The following is a 24,412-nucleotide window of genomic DNA, read 5'->3' on the forward strand; positions in this document are numbered from 1 at the left end:
GTGAAAGACTTCTGTATTCTAGTAATGAGGAAAGTACTTGTGACGAACTTCCTCTTTCACTGCCTGCATTATTATGGTGGTTGTCTGCATATTTTAAGAGTGCAAAACAGACGTTACCAGTGTGCATTGTTGAATTTATTGGTTTTCATTAAAAATGTATTGTTTGCAAATTACAGTATTATACTGTGAAATTTACAAGTTGTTCTGTAAATATGTTTATGGTTTTACTGTTGTTGTTTTTTTTTTTTTTTTTTTTTTTACAGTGTATAGTTGTATAAAACAATAGCAGAATCCACTATAACAATAATGGCACAGAGGAGCAATATCACTGTAATCACTTTCAGATTTTTTCCAGCAAATGAACGATAAAAACATTGACAGCCAAAACTGCAGTGAAACATTTTTTAAAGCAAATTTTATTTTATTTTAATGTTTAGACATATACCGTTATAGTTACCGTTCTTGGAGTGAACGGGCCTTTTGTCTAATCACTTGAAAAAAGTATTAATGAATAGTTACGCTTGTCTCTCAGAGATAAAGTTGAAGTAGTTTGTTTTGGTCTCTATCTCTTGGTTTTAAGTACACACACACAGTCAGAGAGGTCTTTGAAACTCTTAAAACATGAGAAGAAAGGGAAGAAGGCACTTGAGTGTGTGTTGTGAAGGACACACGCGCCGCTAGGACACATTGCAGAGGGTCTGTTGCCATGCCAACACCACATCACTCCAGAAAAGCACAGTAACTGTACACATGGAAACACGTGCAACTGGCTAATTAAATGGTCATTAGTTGTGTTTTAGTGAAACCTATAATGTCTTAAATGTGCCAGAGATCTCAATATGAAATGACATTGAATCATGGCAACTCTCAGAATAGTTTTAGCATGTTATTGAATATGACAGTGATAATGTTGGCGCACTAGATCTGCTACTCTGCTGTTGTTGGCAGAGCAAGTGTGGACTTGCTACTGTCAACGGATTCACAGACACGATGCTGTAAGCATGTACGATCTGCTGTAAGATAGACATATATCAGTGCCGTAGCAGATGTGGGCAGGTGGAGCTGGGGAGGTGGAGGGACTACACACAACATTAATGTTGAGCAAGCAATCTCATTCTCATATTTCTGTAAGCTGCACTGTTTACAGCATATATTCTTAGCATTTATAGCCTACATTTTTTATATCAGGTTTAATTCTTTAGTTGTTTACGGCACAGTTAGACGATTATAGCTCATATATACAGAAGGAATTCCACAGAAAATGAACATACATATTGCATACTGGAAATGTAATGACAATGACAAAATATTCCATCTCAAACACTCACATTCATTTTTTAGGTCTATACTTTTCACTCATTTGGGTCTGTTAAAAAAATAAAAACTAGAAACAAAATTGGATAAAGCTTACCTATACTTAATAATATTCATTAAAACTCCATTAAGTCTCCTCAGGAATGAAAGAGAACAAACATTAGTCCTCTATCCAGCAGCTTCTGCATTTACACCACTCACACACACACACACACACACACACACACACACACACACACACACACACACACACTCTATTGAGTCAGTAATGACCTTCACACTCACCCACAGAGACACAGGCAGATCTGTGTGTAGGAGTGCAGGTACAGGACCGTATAATGGCTGTTATTCCCAGACTGCGTGTTTGAGTTCCTGATGCGATGAAACAAAGCCAGCGCTGCTCTGAAGGGATTCATCTCTGCGGTCATAATGATCCTGTTGCTTCACACTGTCAAACCTGAACAACAATCTGCAGTGATTACTGAGCATCTGTGTGTGATCATCAGATGTGCTCTGAACATCTCCTGTAATCATCAACGGGACTTCATCAGAACAGACAGAGCCTTGCCTCAAGTCAAGCTTACTGCAAATATAGTATACGGCCTGTTTCTTTCTTCTGTGAAACACACAATAAGATGTTACGAACAGTACAGACTCACACAAATGACAAAAAAACAAAACAATTTAAACAAGATTGAAGTCATTGTTCATGTCTTTATTTGTTCATTACTTGTGCATGTCTCTAATCGCCATAGACACGCCATAGTTTAATTTGCAAATAATATTCTTGTCGGGTATAAATAGTTTATAACATATTTAAGTTGTATTTTAAATAAGTTTTAAAATATTTTAAAATAGATTTATATTTTTGATTAGTTTTAGCAATGTATTGTCTACTGCAATTTTTGTATTGTCCAAAATATATGATACAAATACATTTAGCATTTACTCAAAATCAATTTGACGATTGAAAATGTATATTTTGTAATATACTTTGACAATTGAAAGTTTAAATAACCTGACAAATATATTTCCTAATCCGTGCAATTTACATATTTTTAGCACAGGCTTTATTTCAAATATAATTTTTGTAAAATAAAAAATCAGTATATTTTTTATTCCATACTTAATTCTTCAGTTGTATACTGCACATTTAGGCAAAAGTCTTGTACATATATAACATGTACACACTGTGAATAGACACTGCAGAAATGGTGCAAGTGTTAGTATGGCATTTCAAACGTATCCAGAGTCGAAAAAAACATCACATTGAAAACTCAGTCTGATGATCTTCCTCTCAGTGGGTCAGAATTTCATTTCAGCGCTCTCAGGTATCAAAGCCATCATTTCTGCCTGTTGAGATAAAAATTGTGTCCACAAATCTGAATAGGTGTAATTATGAATCTCCCCTCCAGGATGAATAACATTCTCCACTGCCTTTCAATCTATTCAGCTGCATAAATGTCAGCCAGCGCACAAACAACTGCCCGACATTAACAAACTATATAACACAGACCAAACACACACACAACACACACACACACACACACACACACACACACACACACACACACACACACGCACACACACACTACATCTGAAGAGCCTGTCAAACTTAAAATAAAAGAAACTGACTAACATTATGTAAAAACAACAATAGATATCAGTAGCAAAAGATAATCAGACAGACGGACGGACGGACGGACGGACGGACGGACGGACGGACGGACGGACGGACGGACGGACGGACGGACGGACAGACAGACAGACAGACAGACAGACAGACAGACAGACAGACAGACAGATAGATAGATAGATAGATAGATAGATAGATAGATAGATAGTAAGGGTGTAACGATTCGTTTTAACAACGATTCGATTCGATTCGCGATTCATGGTTGTCGATACGATTCAAGGACGATATTGGTTCATTTAGAACGATCCGATCCAAAACGATTCAGTGACTTGAAATCGATTCAGTAACTTTTTAGCCAAAAATTCTTGTAAGGGAATCAGGTATCAATTAATTGTAGATATAAACAAACAAGTAAACAACAATTAATGTAAAATGCATTCACATTTTATTTTAATAAGTAGGACTGAACGATTATGACAAAAATGATAATTGTTGATTATTCCCTTGAAATTGTAATTGTGATTATTAATTACGATTATCACAACATAGAATGATGTTTTGAATAGTTTGGCCATGGGACCCACATTTCCCCATGGTCATCAAGCCGCGACCCACCTTTTTAGGAATTATATAAGCCTATTATAATACATTTGTTTGCACAAAAATTGTTGACACACAAGTTCTGTCCCCCTTTACTTAACTTTTTTTTTTTTTAAGAATATGACAAATACTGATAAACAGTAGGCACTTCGAGGTTAAGCTATTAAATAGCAGTCCCAAACTAGCTTTTTTTAATACAATCTTGGTATGAGCCACCACAGTCATATAAAAATATACAAAACCAGTAAGTGGCATTTTGTTATGGAAACAAACAACAATTAGGCTACCATGGTGATACACAATACTTAGAAGAACTGGTAAAGAAACATGGAAACTGCTCCTGATAAATAGCAACACACATGACGTACCAATAACGTCATTTATTGGTATTTTACTTTTATTTCTTAACTTACTAATTTACGACGTTGCATGCTCGTATTTCTTTTGCGCTTTAGTGAAGTGATACAGCGCGCTCCGGCGCATTTGCGCGTGCAATAGAAGAGTGCGCGCTACTGCAGTATAGCGGCTGAGAGGACAGGACAGTCCGTTTTTCTGAGGCGAGAGACTTTGCGCTGCTTGTTGTCTTTGCGCTGCTGCTGGCGCGTCACGCATGGCGACGACGACACAGATAGGCAGACTGAATCGAGTAACTTTTAACGCCTTTATCATAAAAGTGCAAAGAAAAAACATCCATATAAAGTCTAACGTGCTTAAATCCAATGCGCTATTTCCTAGTATCGATACAATCGATTCATTACCTTTTAAAACGATATTAGATCGATATATGTCGTCCGGAAGGCCAACTTGCCGAGCACAGATCGATCCAGTTGGATCGTAGGAATATAAATCGATACATCGATGTAGTTGATGAATCGTTACACCCCTAATAGATAGATAGATAGATAGATAGATAGATCATCTATCTAGATTTAATGTCTTCTGTGTCTGAAGTCAGTTGTAGTTCTTGTGTTTCCCTTTTTATCTTCTTGTTGTTCCTCTGTCCTTCAGCGATTCTGCTTGTTAACATTAGGTGTTCATCACTAATGCTCTGTAGTGTTACTCCTACACTCTGTAGTGTGGACACACAAGTGTTCAACTGCAGTGATGTTAAAAGGGTTAAATGTGTAGCGTAATTCAACGGTAATCAACTGTAAATTCATTTACAGCATCAAACTGTAGAAAAACGGTAATTTCCTGGCAACCACAGCTGCCAGTAGATTACCGTAAAATCAAGGAAAAACAGTCCTGTAAGATGTAAGAAAGTTAATTTCACTGAAATATTAGTGAAAGTTCATAGTTATGCGAAGTCAATAACTGATAAGGAGAGTAAATATTAAACTGACGTGTTTTATGTGTTTTGCACAAGATGATACTGGAGAGATCTGTTAGTTTAATTCATTAGTTGTGTGTGTCGCCATTGTGCTGGAGAGAAGAGCCTGTGCTTCAGTCAAAGATGAGCAGAGAAACACTGATGTTATGCTGCCGGTCGCTTTATTTAAAAGCAGTAACTGTAGTTGCCGATGCAGTGACAATCTCCTTGCTAAGTACTTTAGCACACATATTTTTAATGAATTCACTATTACACATTAGGTGTTTGCAGTTTTATATAAAGAGATATTCATTTTCAGTGGACTCAAATGAAGTCAGTTCACAGTACTATCAGTATAAATACTAGTTTTTGAACTCAAACTGTTTAAAGCAATCGGTTTCCCAAATGAAACAAGTATTTTTACGGTAACATACTGTAGAAATGTAAAGCTGTAAATTAATGGTACATTGCTGCCAACCACAGCTGCCAGTAGATTACCGTTATAGATAGATAGATAGATAGATAGATAGATAGATAGATAGATAGATAGATAGATAGATAGATAATGACTCAAGTTCAGGTTCACTTCCTCTTCTTTATTCTTACAGCACATCCTGTGCAGCGAGTGAAGAGTCTTATGCAATCGGACAGAGTCAAGGTTTTATCGTTTCATCTGAACGCCCACATGCTCTCAATAATTTATTTATTTTGAATGAATGATTCGTGACACACTTCTCTCCACTTCACAACGCGGGTGAGTCGGCATCTGTCAGTGCAGCGATTCACCAAATCACAAGACTGCACTCGTGACAACATGTTGTGTATGAAAATGTTTTATTCAAAGTGTGTACAGATACTATACATTCAACAAACCAGTCGAGCAACAGGCCTTTCCCAGCATATTCAGTGGATCCTAATCAGAAAGATACCATATTTCATTTAACATGTGAGCGATAAAAGTGGCCTAAAGATTGTCGTACTTTAAACATCATCATTCACAGCACTGTTTTCATTCCAGCCATTAAATATGGCCTCTACTTTAAGGCAACAGAGGATCCTTTCAATTATGGTTTGATATCAAACACATTTTTACAACATTAAATCAATTTCAGCCAACATTAAAGAAGCTAAAGTTCAGATAAATGTTTCATTGTCCCTCCCTCATTCATCAAGTAAAATAAAAGTAAAGGTATGTCTATTTTTAAATACATTCATATGTGCATTTTACCCTCTGGTGCTCCTCGGGCATTTTTGACCAATTATTTTTTTTTGTCTAATTTATTTCTTCATCGAAATGGTACGAAACTTGGTAAAGGTTTTGGCTCATGGACATAATTTGAAAAGGTTAAATGATCCTGAAAAATATAGTCACACTTGTGCTCCTTGTGGTCAAAAATGAGCGTGAGACGAATTTCCTCTAGTGGAAGCGTTCGGTACTGCGGCCAAACACACTCTCACTGAAAGCTCATTTCTTGAGATATCAGGCTCAAATTTGTAACACACTTGTCTATATTTATGGATTTGATCTTCTCACAGTTTCAGAGTAAAACATGCTATATTTCATATAACAATTTAAAATAGTATTTTTGCACATTTTCATAACAATAAACATAAAAATTCTGTACCTTTTTTTAAGTTCACTTTTCAAAACCTTTTCCGCTTCAGCAATAATCTGCCAAGTGTCGTCTTTGAAAAGAGATCTGTTCTTTCAAGCATTCAAGATTTACGACAGTTTAAGTTGGAAATTAAATGCTCAAAAAGTGAATAAATGGATAATAAATACAGCGTAAATATAATTTAGTACCATAAAATCCCCTAAAAATACAAAATAATACAATATTAGTGCATTAATTTCACTCATTCATTTTTGAGCGACCCGCGAAGAGCACCAGAGGGATTGTATAGGCCAGGATTGGTCAGTTTCATATATAATATACTATGTAAACAGTGTTGTGATTCATCCATATGCACCAAAAAAAAAAAAAGTTTAAAGACGCCTGCTTGTCTGGCAAACACGTATATCTGTGGAAACGCTGAATATTGTCAGTGCTGTTTGTTTTTACAGTTCTGTGTCTCTCAGTCTGTTGTTTCACTGAATCGGACACTTGTCCAGCGCTTTGCCCTGTTTTCTGTTTCCTTTGGGCCCGAGAACCAGCCGGAGGTCAGTGCCGAAGCTCGGCCTGCGCGCGAGTGGATATATGGCTCCGCACGGAGCGTCACACGCCGCTGCTTTACTCTCGGTCGCCGCCCGGAGCGCCTGGTACGAGCGGATGGACACTTTCCGGTGCTGTGAGGGTCCGGTCTCCAGTGGGAGTCCCCCCCGCCGCGCCAGCGCCTCGAATACCTGCTCCAGGTTCACCCCGTCCTTCGCCGAGGTCTCGAACAGAGCGCAGCCGGTCCCGAAGCGGCGCAGCACTTCAGTCCGCGACACCGCGCGCCCCCCCGACGCCAGGTCCAGCTTGTTGGCGCAGACCACCGTCGGCACACACACCTTCTGCTTGTGTAACGCCGTTTTAGCCGCTTCGATCTCGGCGTGAAGAGCACACACCTCCTCGAACGAGCTGCGGTCGTCCAGACTGAACACCAGCAGGAATATATCACCTGAAACACCAGAGAGAGAGAGAGAGACCGTCAGGACAACACCTCACAGGTGGACAAACATCCCGTATTCAGAACCATTATTATCGGCCAACATATCGCTATCGGCCGATATATGTTCATTTTTAATGTTCATTCATTCATTCTCTTTACTTATAAAGCACTTTTAACACAACCAAAGTGCTGTGTATAAAGTTAAAATAATGAAAACAAAAAACAACTTAATAAAACTATTTGAATTACACTTTTAACACACTATAATTTGTTAATATAAGGAAGATTTGAGCATAGATTTTAAAACAGTCAAAGAAGGTGCTCTTGTTATCGGCCCGATAAGGACATTCGGCTGATAAATAATGGATGATTTCCTTCAGCTGAGACACTTCAACATGATGCTTTTGAATTGCTTGAAATATGATTGGAATCACTTTAGAAAGGAAAATACGGTTCAGTGCAACATGTGCAACGCAAGTCTGTCATATCGGCTACATACAATTATAATGAGAACATTATAATTGTGTGTTTGGGACATGGATTTTAATGGCGAGTCTTTTGTTTTTGTAATCAGGCTCTCAAAAATGATATCCAAATTTGGATTTCGAATTATCGGCCAATTATCGGCTTTCAAATATCAAGAGTTATTGGATTAAACACGTATGAACCAAAGTTAGACACTCCTGATGGAAGTAAATATTGGCATCAATTCATACAAAAGGGTTTATTATAATATAAATGTCTTTATGCTTAAGTAGCACAATTATGATTTAAGTTACATATGCTCAAAATTAATGAACACACCTTTGCTCTATGAAAAGAGTGAGAAAAAGTAATTAAAATAGTAATTAAAAGGAATTTACCCTTTAATTACTCATTTATTAATGAGTCATTATTATTAAGTATTCATGTTTATATACAATCTTTTGCCTTAATTAAAATTAACAAAATAAAAAATATATATTATTAAGAGTATTATTAATAATAGATAGATTATTAATTTGTTATTATTATTATTATTATTATTATTAAGTGGTAATGTTTATATAAAATCTTAGATTGAACTTTTTGAGTGATGCTTGGATGCTTTTTAAAAAAAAGTGAAATTTTATAAATACACAAATAAATGCTGCATAAAAAGAATCCAATTAGAACCAAAACGGTTTTGTCATCAATGGTTCTTTAGAAACCATTTAAACATCATCAACAACTCCAAAACAGCCATGTAGTAGCCTACAACACGATCTCATGAAAATGCGTATCTATAGCACGAATTGTATTTCTCGTGCAATTTGTACGCAAAAAAAAAGAGTTTTTGCGTGCGTACACACCATAAATGCGTATCACATGCACGCGAAAACGGCATCATATGCACGTAAAAACTCTTTTTTTGTTTGCGTATAAATTGCACAATAAATACAATTCGTGCTATAGATACGCACGTTCATGAGATCGGGCTGAGCAATTCAGGAACGATACAGCCCAAACTTTACGGATTGTGTATTAGTAACTTTTATGCACCGGTTAGGATGGAGAGTCATAATGCATAAAATATGTAAAATTAAAATATGCATTAAGATCACAAGAAATATTCCAATTAGAACCAAAACAAGATTTTCTTTTTTCAGTGGTGCTTTAGAAACCATTTAAAGAATCATTAACAACTCCAAAACAAAACAGCCATATAGCAATTCAGGAGCGCTATACAGCCCAAACTGTCCCTGATAAGAGTGTGTCAGTAGCTTTACGCACCGGTGAGGATGGAGAGTCTCCTCTTGGCGGGGAACGAGCGTTCCCCGGACGCGTCCAGGATGTCTATCTGGTAGGTCTCGCCTCGGATGTGGTAGAGTTTGCGGTGGAAATCTTCACACGTGGGCTCGTATCGCTCCTCGAAGCCGTCGCGCAGGAACCGGCGCAGGATCGAGGTCTTCCCGACGCGCGGCGCGCCGAGCACCACAACGCGTCTGCAGTTCTGCGGCTTTGCGGAGCCGTGCGCCTCGTTCGCGAGCGGCTGTAGACGCGCGTGCCCGTGCAAAACCAGCGCGGCCAGTTGGTCAAGAGGAGACTTTCTACAGTCGACTTTCCCCAGACTGGACGCGCGCACCACCCGCGCTTTCTTCTCCTGCTGCTTCAGGTGGGTCGTGGCCAGTTTCAGGATGCCCATTCCCGCTTTGGAGAGCGTGCTGACTTTGAACCCGGTCGCGCCGAGTCTCTGCGTCGCGTTTTTGTACGCGAGGAGGACGCTGGGCGAGCTGGTACTGGGCAGAGCGCGAGACTGGTGCTGCTGGATCACCGCGTTCACACTCTGGTGCAGGTCCATGACGGGACACATTGAGGACCGGCAGATTTGTTGTGTGTGTGTGTGTTTGATACATCCACGAGCTCTGCGTGTAAGTGCCGTACTTCTGTGCGCTCGGACAGCGCGCGGCTTATATACACGCGCGCACGTCATCCGTGTGATTGACAGGTGCGCAGCGCGTGTACCCGCAAGGAACAAAACGTTTTGCGGAACAGTGCACGATGATATAGGCCGACTCTTATAATGAGTGCTGATACTGCTGCGATAAAGTGTGCTTGATTAGGGTTAATTAGGACAGAACAAATTAACATAAAAAAATAAATAAATAAATAAATAAATAAAAAAATTCGAAGAAATACATTTCAAGGGGAAATATTGGAGAATTAATGTCGTTTATTCAAATAGCCTATATTTGTTATTAATGTAATCAATAATTTTTAGGACTCCAGTTAAAATTTTACCAGATAATTGACAGTGATGGTAAAAATGAGAAAATATTTCAAAACCACAAAAATCATCAATAAAGAAAATATATATATATATAAAAAATAATTACATTTATTTCAAGGGAAAATATTGGAGAATTAATGAATTTTATTAAAATAGCCTATACATTAATTGTTAATGTATTCAATATTTATTTAGGATATCTGACCCGATAATTGACAGCATGTTAAAAATGACAAATCTTTCAAAATCGACTTTTATGCATTTTAGGAAAAATTGTTTCTATAAACATCATGAATTTTTGAGTAACAAATTAAATAGTTTTCTAGGAGTTTTTCGATTTTCCCTGAACCAAACGTGACTTTTTAAATAAAGGCCAAAATAAAGGCCTAATAAAACACCTAATGCAGTCCTGAGGGTCTGAAGAGGCCCCGTTTTAAAGTTGTCTTGTCACGTGACTCAAAATGGCTTCCTATATGTGTTGGTTAAGCTACACTATTCTTAATAGGACTTTTTGAAATATCAGAAATAGCTCAACTTAAAGCATTTAATATAAATCATATAATGTCATTTTTTTTTAATATGAATTGCATTTTTAACACAGTTTAATGTATTTCTTCCACACACAAAAAAGGATTCACGTCGCTATATTGATCTATAAACAAAACAATTAAGCAAATTAATACATTTGAAAACACTACGTTTGTCTGTGCTGTTTTATTATTTGTATTTACCCTAATTTGAATCTACAGCGGAGAAATGCTGTAAATATGTTTTTAAAAAGTACCTCAGCTCACCTGTGTCAGTTTCTCGCGGTAACTGGATCCTGCTCGGCGTGCGCGCGCAACCCGTTGCTACGACAACGCACACACGCGCGTGGAAGTGTCAACACTAAACAGCAGAACGTCTTCAACCGTCTGAACTTTCTGGGTTTTACTGGTGAATTAGTTCCTGAGTTTATAAGACGATCTTTACCAACATATATAATAATTCCAAATGTTTTTACGGAAGTTTGTTTGTTTGTAGATGGTTTATTTGCTTCATGGCGAGTGTCGGGAAATCAACCAGCAAGATTAATAAAAGAGAAACGAGGCCTCGGACTCCATCAGGTATTATCCGTATTCATATTAACTTCTTAACACGTTTAGTCATTCTCCGAGAAATCACATAACGTTACATGGTCAAATCGAGACGAGGTTCATGATCCAGTTTATTCAGTGAACATTAACGTTACCTTCAGTCAGGTGATCAGGTCACGTGCGCAGAATGAGGGAATGCCACTTATTTTGATCATGACATTTCTGCACAAACTGTGTGTATAGAAGCGTTGACAGAGAGACTGGAGTGTGTTTGTGTGTCTGGATGTCTGGTCACTCTCACTTTGTCACTTCCCATGATGCTCCTCTCCTGTGAATCCCCCGTCCTCTGAGATCCACCTCTTTTCTTCTCCTCTTTTCTCACACCTGTGAAACTACAGGATGTTCTCTGACTCTCTCAGGGAAAGTTATTGTGTTTTTACCATGGCAACAGCGATCCGTCTCTAAACACTGAGGATGAGCAGGCTTATATAACAACAGGTCAACTCTTAACAGAGAGAGAGAGAGAGAGTGTGTGTGTGTGTGTGTGTGTGTGTGTGAGAGAGTGAGTGACAGAAAGTGTGTGTGTGTGTGAGAGAGAGAGAGAGAGAGAGAGTGATGTGTGTGTGTGAGTGAGTGAGTGAGTGACAGAGAGTGCGTTTGATTTATATTACATTGTGGGAACCAAATGTCCCCACAAGGATAGTAAAACCTGAGATCACCTCCATTGTGGGGACCAGCCAGCGGTCCCCATGAGGGGAATGGGTAAATAAACATACTAAATTATATTTTTTTGAAAATGTAAAAATGCAGAAAGTGTTCTGTGATGGGTAGGTTTAGGGGTAGGGTTAGTGTAAGGGGACAGAATATACAGTTTGTACTGTATAAAAACCATTAAAGGGATAGTTCGCCCAAAAATTATATTTAAGCCATGATTTACTCACCCTCAAGCCGTTCGAGATGTATATGTCAATCTTTTTTCAGACGAACACATTTTCAGTTATTTTAGAAAATGTCTTAGATCTTTCAGTGGTTATAATGTGAAGCTATGGGGTCCAGCTCGTTGAAGTCCGCAAATGTGCATGCATCCTTCACAAAAGTAATCCATCCGGCTCCAGGGGGATAAACGAAGGCCTTCCGAGGGTAATCCGTGCGGTTTTGTCGTAAAAATATACATATTTAAAACTTTATAAACGAAAATAACTGGCTTCCGGTCGCGGTCGACGCGCGTTCACGGAGATGGATGCTGGCATATGACGTACGACGTAGCGTAGGAAGCGTCGTGACGTAGAACGAACGTAGAGTTTTGTTTTGCTCTGCTCTCTGGCTGCTCTGTCACGTTCGTACTACGTCACGACGCTTCCATCTCCATGAACGCGCGCCGACCGCCACCGGAAGCCAGTTATTTTCGTTTATAAAGTTTTAAATATGTATATTTTTACTACAAAACCGCACGGATTACCCTCGGAAGGCCTTCGTTTATCCCCCTGGAGCCGGATGGATTACTTTTGTGAAGGATGCATGCTCATTTGCGGACTTCAACGAGCTGGACCCCATAGCTTCACACTATAACCACTGAAAGATCTAATACATTTTCTAAAATAACTGAAAATGTGTTCGTCTGAAAAAAGATTGACATATACATCTCGAACGGCTTGAGGGTGAGTAAATCATGGGCTAAATATCATTTTTGGGCGAACTATCCCTTTAAGTCTATGGAGAGTCCCCACAAAGATAGTGAACCAGACATGTGTGTGAGTGAGTGTGTGACTGTGAGTGAGTGAGTGAGAGGGAGTGTGTGACTGTGACTGTGTGTGTGTGTGTGTGTGTGTGTGTGTGTCAGAGTGTGAGTGAGTGAGTGAGTGAGTGTGAGGGAGTGTGTGACTGTGAGTGAGTGAGTGAGTGAGTGAGTGAGTGAGTGAGTGTGAGGGAGTGTGTGACTGTGAGTGAGTGAGTGAGAGAGGGAGTGTGTGACTGTGAGTGAGTGAGTGAGAGAGGGAGTGTGTGACTGTGAGTGCTTCTCATTTCTTATTTGTGTATCCTCGTTATGTTTCCTTTCCTCGCGTCTCAGCTCCTTCTGTAGGATACGAGGAAAGGCTACAAGGAAAGAAAATGAAATGAAAATAGGACGGAGGAATCAAATGTAACTTTTTATACATTGATCACTCGAGCATCAGCAGCGCTCAAAGGATCTGCCCTTATATTGTTTAAGTTTGGTTTATTTAAGAAATTCATAATAAATAATAATAAAGCAAAATACCCTGTTGAAATATGTGAGATGTGTGATTTATATAAACTGCAAAGGTAAAGTATAAATTAAAATGATTGTGACCGATGTGAAGGGGGAGGAGAATTTATACGTGCGTCACGTTTAGTCGATAAAACTCTTCCGCATACACCTGTGCATCCTCGCTCATGACTCCTCACTCCTCACTCCTCACTCCTCGACTCATTGTTCTACAATTAGAGAATTGAGATGTCCTTCAAGATGGCTGAGCTCGATCGGCTTCCGGGTCATAGGATGGAGGACGGAGGAGCGAGGAGACGAGGAGGGATATTGAGAAGCACCCTGTGTGTGTGTGAGAGAGAGTGAGTGTGAGTGAGTGAGTGAGAGAGAGAGTGTGTGTATGTGTGTGTGTGTGTGAGACAGAAAGTGAGTGTGAGTGATAGTGATTGTGTGAGAGTGAGTGATAATGTGTGTGTGTGTGTGTGTGAGAGACAGAGAGTGTGTGTGAGTGAGAGAGAGAGTGTGTGTGTGTGTGTGTGTGTGTGTGTGTGTGTGTGTGTGTGTGTGAGTGACAGAGAGTGTGAGTGTGTAAGTAATAGTGAGTGTGTGAGAGTGAGTGATAGTGTGTGTGTGTGTGTGTGTGTCTGTCAGTGTGTGAGTGTCTGTCAGTGTAGGAGTGTGAGAATGTGTGTGTGTGTGAGAGTACATTGGGTCAGCTGGAGTCGGTGTGGAGTGTAGAGTGACTCAGTATTGTCTCTCATCAGTGTGGGCTGCTCTTCTCTCTCTCTCTGTTTATTAAACACACACATTTGTCTTCTGGTGGTACTATTTTTTTTTTTTTTTTTATATATATTTTTTTTTTTTTTTTTTTGGTGATGAAATAATAATAATTTAACATTTTAATGCCAGCACTCGACTGGCTTTTTACATTTTATTAATATTATATTATATTATATGTACAATATTTATATACTATAAAAATTATGTGATTATTATTTTTAGTTTGAGTATATTTTTTTCCCCTCCAAATTATAATACATTATATTACATTTAGAATATTTCTGTAATATAATATAATGTAAAATAATATTATAATTGGTGTTATGCCCTATTTTTTTTCTTTCTTTTTTTTTCAGTTTTTCCGATACACATTTATATAATTTTTTACACATTTCCGTAATATATAATAAAATGATAAAATAAAATGTATATTGCAACAATGTTAATTTTAAAATGTTTAAAATGTAAAATGTTAAATTATACCCTATTTTTCTATCTCTTTTTGGGATTTTTTTGTTTTCTAAATTCGAATAGTTGTATGATTAAAATACAAAAATAGCCTCATTTAATTAATTCATTAATGGATAATTTTCCAGTTGAGGAAATTCCATAATGTTTTGTCACACTGGAGCGCTGGAGCTCCAGCCGGTTACAGACGTCTAACCGCTCGTTTGCAGCATTGTGTGTTTCAGTTACGCCTTCCAGGTGTTTCCAGAGCTGAAGCTGCCGTCATGTGTGATGGATTACGAGATATGATTATTTCCCCTCGTCACTTACTGACATTTACACCGGCAGCTTCTTTTGTTGATCTGTGTTGTGTTTTCTCTTCACAATGAGAGACGTTGTTTGTAGAAATGACACACTGTAATGATCCTGTGGCTGTGGGGTTTCAGAGTTTGTGTTGGATGGGTCACGTGTGTCTCATAATGTTCGGAAAATGTTGAATATTTGATGAGGAAAGGAAATTCATACTATTTACACTACAGTTTAGGGTCAGTGAGATTGTACATTTTAAAGAAATGAATACTTTTATTAATCAAAAGTGCCAGTAAAGGCATTTATAATGGTACAAAAGATTTCTATTTCAAATGAATGTTGTTTGTTTGAACTTTCTATTCATCAGAGAATCCTGAGAATTAAACAGTATCACAGTTTCCACAAAAATATGAAGCAGCACAACATTGATAATATTCATAAATGTTATTGATCATCAAATCATCATATTAGAGTGATTTCTGAAGGATCATGTGACACTGAAGACTGGAGTAATGATGCTGAACACTCAGCTTTGATCACAGGAATACATTATATTTCACTATATATTCACATAGAAGAAAATGATAATAATATTTCACTATTTTTACTGTTTTGATTAAACTAGTGCAAAGTGCCCGTGCAAAATCAGTTTTTGTGAGCTGATCGCCGTCAAAAAAGTTCAGGAGATATTTCTTAGCGATGGCTGATTTCAACAGTTTCAATATGATAAAAAATAACTTTTATATTGATTCAATGGATTAATTGCATTTTGAAAAAAAAAAAGTGTCATGAATTTATTGCATTTTTTGGGGAAATTTTTTTCCGTTTTTATAATAAATCTTTGAAAATCATTGAATTTTTTATGTTATTATAACCTAAAGATGCTATGTGAAAGTTTGAAACAGAAAATAGTGGTTTTCATCTTGCCACTTTCTTGGTAAAGAAAACACATTTTTACTCAAATTAATCAAAATGGATTAATCATGTTTTGGAACCAAACTGTAATATTCAGAAGTAAACAGTGAAGCTGACTGAGTGTTTGTGTCAGAATGTTTATTTTTAAACCACAACCTTCTAAGTGCTTCTTTTACCAATATATTTACCGATATCTTTTGCATTTCTCATCCAAACAAAGCCAAACTTGGCACTGCACTTACTCGTGCCCGTAGCGAGACACCTGTCAAGTTTGAAATCCATAGGAATAACGGTTCGAGAGATATGCGAATAACAGACAGACAGACAGACAGACAGACAGACGTTTCTGTAATTTATAGATAGACTAGTGCAAAATGCCCATGCAAAATCAGTTTTTGTGTGTGTTTTTAGTAATTGTTGGTTTGGTGTGTTTGAGTGCTCATTGTTACAATTGCACAGCAAAAGTTCAGTGACTTTTTTTATTTGTGCATGGTAGAAAGCACACAGTGAACTCTGAGAAAACGCTATGCTTGAGCAAACAGTTTGTGAATAGGCTACTACAAATGATGGCCGTGAAAGAGACTGTGAACGCATTGAATAGGATATGTTTAGTTGGTGAACAGCATAGGCTACTATCTATTACACAGTAGCGATAACTTTAAGTGCACCTGAATGAAATATAATATTCAGAAGTAAACAGCATAGCTGACTTACAGATTCAGTTAACATCCACAAATGAATAAGCGCGTCGATTCAGGGAGCACTGCAAAGTGCCCGTGCAAAATCAGTTTTTGTGAGCTGATCACCGTCAAAAAAGTTCAGGAGATATTTCTTAGCGATGGCTGATTTCAACAGTTTCAATTTGATAGCATTTTGAAAAAAAAGTGTCATGAATTTATTGCATTTTTTGGGGAAAATAATCCGTTTTTATAATAGATCTTTGAAAATCCAAATCTAGATTTGAATTTTTTATGTTATTATAACCTAAAGATGCTATGTGAAAGTTTGAAACAGAAAATAGTGGTTTTCATCTTGCCACTTTCTTGGTAAAGAAAACACATTTTTACTCAAATTAATCAAAATGGATTTATCACGTTCTGGAACCAAAATGTAATATTCAGAAGTAAACAGTGTAGCTGACAGAGTGTTTGTGTCAGAATGTTTATTTTTAAACCACAACCTTTTAAAAATGATATATTTAACGATATCTTTAGCATTTCTCATCCAAACAACGTCAAACTTGGCACTGCACTTACTCGTGCCCGTAGCGAGACACCTGTCAAGTTTGAAATCCATAGGAATAACGGTTCGAGAGATATGCGAATAACACACACACAGACGCGTGACGCGTAATTTTCTTTTATTAAACCCAGACAAAACAGAGGTACTACTTATCGGTTCAAAAAACCGCCCACAAAACCTCTCGCAATACAACTTTATTATAGTAGGATGTCCTGTTACTTTATCCTCTACAGTAAAAGACCTGGGTGTTATACTCGATTGCAACCTGTCTTTCAAAAATCATATTTCATATGTTACAAAAACCGCCTTTTTCCACCTTTCTGGAAAAAAACATTGCTAAGCTACGTAATATGCTATCAGTTTCTGATGCAGAAAAGTTAGTTCATGCATTCATGACCTCGAGACTAGATTACTGTAATGCTTTATTAGCCGGTTGTCCTGCATCCTCAATTAACAAGCTACAGTAAGTCCAAAATGCAGCCGCTAGAGTTCTTACTAGATCAAGAAAATATGATCATATAACACCGATTTTATCATCACTGCATTGGTTACCTATAAAGTTCCGTATTAATTACAAGGTATTGCTACTGACTTATAAAGCCCTAAACGGCTTAGCTCCAGTCTATTTAACGGATCTTCTATCGCCCTATAATCCATCGCGCTCTTTAAGATCACTTAATTTAAGGCTTTTGGTCATACCTAGGATATCCAGATCCACCAAAGGAGGGAGAGCATTTTCACATTTAGCTCCAAAACTCTGGAATAGTCTTCCTGATACTGTTCGTTGCTCAGACTCGCTCTCCCAGTTTAAAACTAGATTAAAGTCGCATCGCTTCAGCCAGGCATTCATATAATATTTTTTAATCTTACAGTTCAAATTACAATCCGGCCTCTAGTTAATAAACGCCAGAGGAGAACTGGCCCCCGACTGAGCCTGGGTTCTCCCAAGGTTTTTTTTTTCTCCATTGGGTCACTTGATGGAGTTTTAGGACACCATTAGGTCACTTGATGGAGTTTTTCGGTTCCTTGCCACTGTTGCCTTTGGCTTGCTCAGTTGGGGATATTCTGGGGATATCTAATTTGATTTTATCAATAAATTCCACTAGAAACAAACCTTGTTGTATTATTTTAATTTAATACTGTGAAGCTGCTTTGATACAATCTGTATTGTGAAAAGCGCTATACAAATATACTTGACTTGACTTGACTTGACTTGACACACACACACACACACACACACACACAGACAGACGTTCCTGTAATTTATAGATAGATAAATAATCTTAGTGAGCAGAAAAGACTCAAAAAACAAACTCTTGAACTGTAGAGTGCTATGCACACAATTTATTTCTTATTAAATAATTATCGCAAGTATTCATGGGCAAATGTCAGAAAATTCCACATTTCAAATAATCGATATTAAATGTCACAGAAATACATGTCACACCGTGGTTTCCCCACATGTGTGTGTTTGTGCTCATCAGCTCTCTTCTCTTCTCTTCTCTTCTCTTCTCTTCTCTTCTCTTCTCTTCTCTTCTCTTCTCTTCTCTTCTCTTCTCTTCTCTTCTCTTCTCTTCTCTCCTCTCCTCTTCTCTTCTCTTCTCTTCTCTTCTCTCCTCTCCTCGTGTGTCAGATAAGAAGCTCATGAGAAGCTGCGAGGAGATCTCTTCATCATCATCATGTGTGTGTGAGGAAGATCACAGCCTGGCTCTGAACGGACACGACATCCAGAGTCTGGCCATCACAGCGCAAGACCTGGAGCGGGTGAGTTTACACCCCTACACACTCCAGCTCAGTGCTTCACACACACACACACACGACCAGTCAAGCGTTCGGGATCGGGAAGATTTTTTATGCTTTTAAAATAAGTCAATTCTGCTCACCAAGGCTGCATTTATTTGATAAAAAAAAACAAAAAAAAAACAGTAATAATATAATATTTTAAATAATATATAGTAAAGTGTAATGTATTCCTGTGATCAAAGCTGAATGTTCAGCATCATTACTCCAGTCTTCAGTGTCACATGATCCTTCAGAAATCACTGATATGATGATTTGATGATCAAGAAACATGTATTATTATTATCAATGTTGAAAACAGTTGTGAATTATTTTTTTTCTGGATTCTTTGATGAATAGAAAGTTCAAAAGAACAGCATTTATTTAAAATATTATCTTTTGTAACATTATTAATGTCTTTACTGTCACTTTTGATCAGTTTAACTCATCCTTGATGAATGAAAGTATTGATTTATTGTATTTCTTTCCCCCCAAAATAAAATTAAAATTCTTACTGACCCCAAACTTCTGAACGGTAGTGTTTAATGTTACAAAAGCTTTAGATTTCAGATAAATGCTGTTCTTTTGAACTTTCTATGCATCATAGCATTATGAAATAAAAATGTAAATAACTTTTTTCCACATTGATAATAATCATAAATGTTTCTTGAGCATCAAATCATCATATTAGAGTGATTTCTGAAGGATCATGTGACACTGAAGACTGGAGTAATGATGCTGAACACTCAGCTTTGATCACAGGAATAAATTACACTTTACAAATTGTAATAAAATTTCACAATATTACAGTTATTTTTGTATTTTTAATCATAGAAATGCAGCCTTGGTGAGCAGAAGAGACTTCCCGATCCATAACCTTTCTGCTGGTAGTGTCTAACATGTCTTGTTGCTTTATTCTGTGCAGCTGCGAGTCCCTAAACCACCCACTGATTCCCAGAAGCCCAAATCCATGACCCGCGTGTACGTGCGTAAGACACGCCCCCCAGACGAGGTCTGCAGAAAGGTCCGGGTTACCGTAGCGAGGCCCCTCCCACAAGACCACGAGACCTCGCCTCCCTCATTTGAATATGCAGGTGGGTGGGTGTGGCTTTGAGCAGGAAGTTCAATGTGATGGATGTTTTTGACTCGCTCTCTGTGCCTGAAGGTCCCGGTGGCCCGCGGTTTGACACGCAGGGGATGGTGCTGCCGCACAGCATTCTGGGAAGCCTGGAGGAATTTAGGACAGAGATGCAGCTGCGAGGGGAGACGGAGGTGAGAGTCGCGGAAATGGCACATAATTTTTCAAACACGGCCTGACAGATGTTTGTGGTGATTTAATAATTACTTCTCCCTGCATTATAGTTGCTGAATGAAATCCAATATCTGTTTCTTAATCATTTCGGGGTGTTGATTCCAACAATAGCGCTGTTTTGCTCCAGCACGTCACTTTTTCTCTCAAAATATGGTTCATTTCGTTGCATTTTTGCTTTTGACAACCATTTGTATGGCATCATATTGCCCCTATAGGCCAGAAAAAACGCCATAAAGACATGATTCATATCTTCCTCTTAGCAGGTACAACTTTCTGTTCAACTCTCAGATGATTTGCACATATGTGACATTATTTTATTGCCTAATCCTGATTTGAAGGTTATAATTATGGCCAGTGACAGAAGAACGTTTTCTGCCACATCTGTGGGTGTTTTACATCATCCAAACAGCGACAGAAAATTACAGATTTTGTGAAAAAGCTTTTATTTGTTCATTGTAAACTTGTATTTAAGTAAGTGCTTAATGCATGACTGTTACACATAAACGTTGTTCTCTTCAGCTGGTACAGCGGATTCCAGACGCACAGAAACTCCTCCCTCTAGTGGTGGAGACTGAGAATGACAGCGATGATGAGGCCGAAGAAATGGGGCGGAGCCACCAGAGCCACGCCCTCCAGCACTGGTACCATCACATGACCGAGAGACGCAGACAGCAGGACTTCATTTCACGTGAGTCCGTCTGTCGTGTTTATCAGTAGTAGGGTACAAAATGTAATGTTGGCCTGTCAAAATGTATCTGCGCACTTAAAATATTAATGAAATACATTTGAGTCTTTTAAATTAGCATAATCTAAAATTTGATAAAATCACTTTTAAATTTAATTCTGCTTTCAAAAGACTGTGAGATTTATAGGGATTATTTAAAAAACTGGGTTAAAGTTAATTTAATAAAAAAGTTACTATTCAACTTTTATTATATGTGCCATTGTTCTTTTATAGTGCCATAGAGAAGTGACCGATAGCTTCAGTGATTTATAAAAGGAGTAAATCAGTCACAATTTGAATAAAAGTTTTAGTTTTTCATGAGACTGTGTGTCTTCCTACTTTTTTCCAGGAGTGGAAATGTTTAATAAATCAATAAGTGTTCCTCTGCTGCCATCTACTGGTTATAGTATAATTTCATGTGTTTTTTTTAAATAAAAGTGTTTGTTTGCCAAGAAGTTTCTTTAAACTTTTAGTTTTACAAATCATCACAATAAAAATAAAGAGTAAAAAGTATGAGAATTGCACTCTCAAAAGGTTGGACAAACCCTAAGATGAATAATGTAAAACAAAAAACATTCTGCCACAATACCATGGTGACAGTCAGCGTTGCTTCGTTAAATCCATGGTGAATGTTTCTGATTTGTGGATTGAAAAGCCTTCTATAACTGTGTTCCTTCTGCTTTCCACATCAGCGCTGTTTGATCTAATACGGTTTATAACGGAGAATTCTGTGCTGAATTTAAAGGTGCATTGCGCAACTTTTCATGTTAAAAATACCCGTTTTTCTAACCCATACATGCTTAAACAATTGCCTGATGGGCTGAATGAGCCCTTCTATGATCACTGCGATTGCCTCTATAATCCTGTACAGTAAAATAAATAAGAGGGATTCGGGACGGAATCGACTGGGCGTGACGTCATGCGCGTTCACGCTCACCTGGCTATGTCTGGCAGGTTTGTGTATTCGCCGCCATTATCCGCATCAGCGAAGACAACTCAAGCGACTTTTGCAAAAGTAGAAGATGGATTCAAAGAGACCGGCTTCTAGTTCATCCCAAACCCCAACGCAAACTCCACGTAACCGCGTGCACAACTCTGGTTGCAGTTTCGCGTGTCGCCAGAAGGGGGCATAGTTCTGCAAAAACTCAGAGACTTGCGCAATGCACCTTTAAGTGTTTCCACATATCGCGTCACAATAATATCGCATTGCAAAAATGCAACAATATGTATCTTTTGGATAGTGACAATGTGTATTGTGTTTAGTTCACCCAAAATAAAAATTGCTGTGAGGAAAAAATTCTAGTTTTCCGAGTTTTAGTGTCAGTACTACATTAAACTACTATATATAATGTTGAATATAATGCAATGGGGGAATATTTGTGGGTCCTGATAATGGCAGATGTCTGATGTTACCAGTACAAAGTGGCTTGCATTATCTAGTCAGAGTGAAAGCATATTCGTCTAAAATGATTCTGTATTTTCAGCTCCAGAATCATGAATATTGTTATTCTGGCGTCTCTATTGTCCTGTGCTTTGGGTTATCAGCACCACGTCCAAGCCTATTCACTTACACACACAATGTAATACCAAATGTAGCATTTTATCATATGTCTTGGAGTATCGCAATAATATGGTATCGTGATATGTATCAAATCATGACATGAGTGTATCGTTACACTAGATCTGGTATTTTCATATATTTGTTAGATGTGTTGTGTTGAACTGCACTCAGATCAACGCACTTGACTCAAATGGGTCCAAAAAACAGTGTATCTGACGGGATGCGGCTCTTTATATAACTAGTCCTGCGTTCTGGTGTCCATCTATGGAGAAGCTCTGCTAAAGCAATGAGTCAGTGAGGACTGCAACCCACTCCAGACCGCATCAGAGGCCGCTTCCTATAGCGCACCTCACATCAAGCACACACTCTGACTCCACAGGCGGGCTGTTGTGTAACGGGATTATATCCTGTAATGATGATGTTCATCTGATTAAAAGCTCAACACTCTGTGTGTGTTTCAGGGTTCCTGCAGAAGCCAGCGGCGTCTCTCCTGATGAACCGCTCCGGCAGATTCAGACGGATGCAGGAACAGAGGGATCTGATACACAGAGGACGTGTGAGGCTCGCTCTATACTGTGTTTATACACGTGTCAGGTGATCAGTCTCAGGCCTGCTCGCAGTGGAGGACACCGACACGCTTTCCCATGCGTCTGCTGTGTGTTATATCACAGCATGTGGGCCGAGATAAATCATGTGGAAGAGTTGAATCACTCAGTTTTCCCTGCTCACGATTATTTCCTGTTTCTAGGAAGGAGTTATCTGTGCTGCTTCTTACATTTACTGCTGTTATAGTGCAGAACTGTCCTGCAGTCGTTTCACTTACACGCTGAAACAAAGCCAGAACAAAAATGCACTGAGATTTACATTTTGTGTGCAGTTTGTTCTGGTGAATCTGATGTATTTCCTAAAAAATAAATACAAAAATTCTAGGCTTAATTATATATGTTCAACAGTCTGTGATCGGGAAGATTTTGTTTTCGAAAGAAGTCTCTTCTACTCACCAATTGGATCAAAAATACAGTAATATTGAAAAAATATATTCAGCATCAAAAGGACGAGAAGATTTGGATCTATTTGCAGCAAAAGTAGTTTATTTCCCAAAATAAGTCAAATCAAGTCATTTTTATTCAAATCATTCTTAATAAGTTGTTTAAAAGCAGCTTTACAATAGTGACTCAGTGATGCAAACAGAAGAAAGAAAATGTTTTCCTGTAAAGTAGCTGTAAAAACACAATAGACAATATTGTGAAAAAAGACAATATGTGACAAAAGTCACACATAAAGGCTAATATTACTCATTAATAAAGTAAAGTTCATTTATAACAGCGATATAATGCAAGTGATGATCATAGGGAGCCAGTTTGGATGAAAGCACATAAATATAAAGTCACAGTGTTTGATAAGCTGTCCTGCGTGTTGCTAACGCTCCAGGCGTGTTCGTGGTGTGTGTGTGTGTGTGTGTGTGTGTGTGTTCAGGGTCGGCGTGTGGGCCGTGAGTTCTGGAATCTCCCGCAGCGTTACGGAGACGAGATGAGCGGGATCACAGCCACTCTCACACAGAGCGAGAGAGGAAACCCTCCAGACGTCACACGCATCGGACACACGCTCGCCACGTGCCTCGAGTCAGGTGACCTTTCAACACGCTTCCAAAGCACTGCTTTTCCAGTGTTTTTCTATGTAAACACGCTCTAGTCGGAGGTTTTCCGGATTGCACTGCATGTGAACCAGCCCTTAACTCTCATCTTTACTTCATCGGAACGCTTTGACACTTGATGACCTTTGTGGCACTTGCTATGTGAAAGGGTTAAACAGTCACACTCCTCGTGGCCCACCATAGAAATGA

At 38.3% G+C, this 24,412-nt stretch overlaps 2 protein-coding genes across 3 annotated transcripts in view; one reads left to right on the top strand and one right to left on the bottom strand.

Moving 5' to 3' along the window:
* Window positions 1–5,684: 5,684 nt before the first annotated feature.
* Window positions 5,685–9,833, bottom strand: rasd2b (RASD family member 2b). The gene is made up of 2 exons (XM_084398804.1): window positions 9,204–9,833; window positions 5,685–7,460 (listed from the first exon to the last, which is right to left on the bottom strand). The coding sequence occupies exons 1-2, from the start codon at window positions 9,781–9,783 to the stop codon at window positions 6,949–6,951; spliced, it is 1,092 nt and encodes a 363-aa protein (XP_084254930.1). The 5' UTR covers window positions 9,784–9,833; the 3' UTR covers window positions 5,685–6,948.
* A 1,183-nt stretch (window positions 9,834–11,016) lies between these two features.
* Window positions 11,017–24,412, top strand: part of mycbpap (mycbp associated protein) — a 28,007-nt gene continuing 14,611 nt past the window's right edge. Inside the window, exons 1-8 of one of the 2 annotated variants that reach the window (XM_084389098.1) lie at window positions 11,017–11,136; window positions 11,224–11,306; window positions 18,827–18,957; window positions 19,898–20,066; window positions 20,138–20,244; window positions 20,804–20,972; window positions 23,031–23,125; window positions 24,046–24,196. In XM_084389098.1, coding sequence (XP_084245224.1) covers window positions 11,240–11,306; window positions 18,827–18,957; window positions 19,898–20,066; window positions 20,138–20,244; window positions 20,804–20,972; window positions 23,031–23,125; window positions 24,046–24,196 — 889 coding nt within the window. In that variant the 5' untranslated portion in view covers window positions 11,017–11,136; window positions 11,224–11,239. Of the gene's footprint in view, window positions 11,307–18,826; window positions 18,958–19,897; window positions 20,067–20,137; window positions 20,245–20,803; window positions 20,973–23,030; window positions 23,126–24,045; window positions 24,197–24,412 lie in introns of both variants that reach the window. The other variant, XM_084389097.1, reaches the window with a different exon arrangement.

This window comes from Rutilus rutilus, assembly GCF_951802725.1.
Source record: "Rutilus rutilus genome assembly, chromosome: 2".
Taxonomy (NCBI): Eukaryota; Metazoa; Chordata; class Actinopteri; order Cypriniformes; family Leuciscidae; genus Rutilus; species Rutilus rutilus.

What these genes read in the sequence shown, in the direction of transcription:
- rasd2b (XM_084398804.1), bottom strand. Translation starts at nt 9,783, where the DNA reads ATGTGTCCCGTCATGGACCTGCACCAGAGTGTGAACGCGGTGATCCAG. An exon ending in GAGACTCTCCATCCTCACCG is followed by an intron (nt 7,461 to 9,203) that starts GTGCGTAAAGCT and finishes CTGGTGTTTCAG; the next exon opens with GTGATATATTCCTGCTGGTG.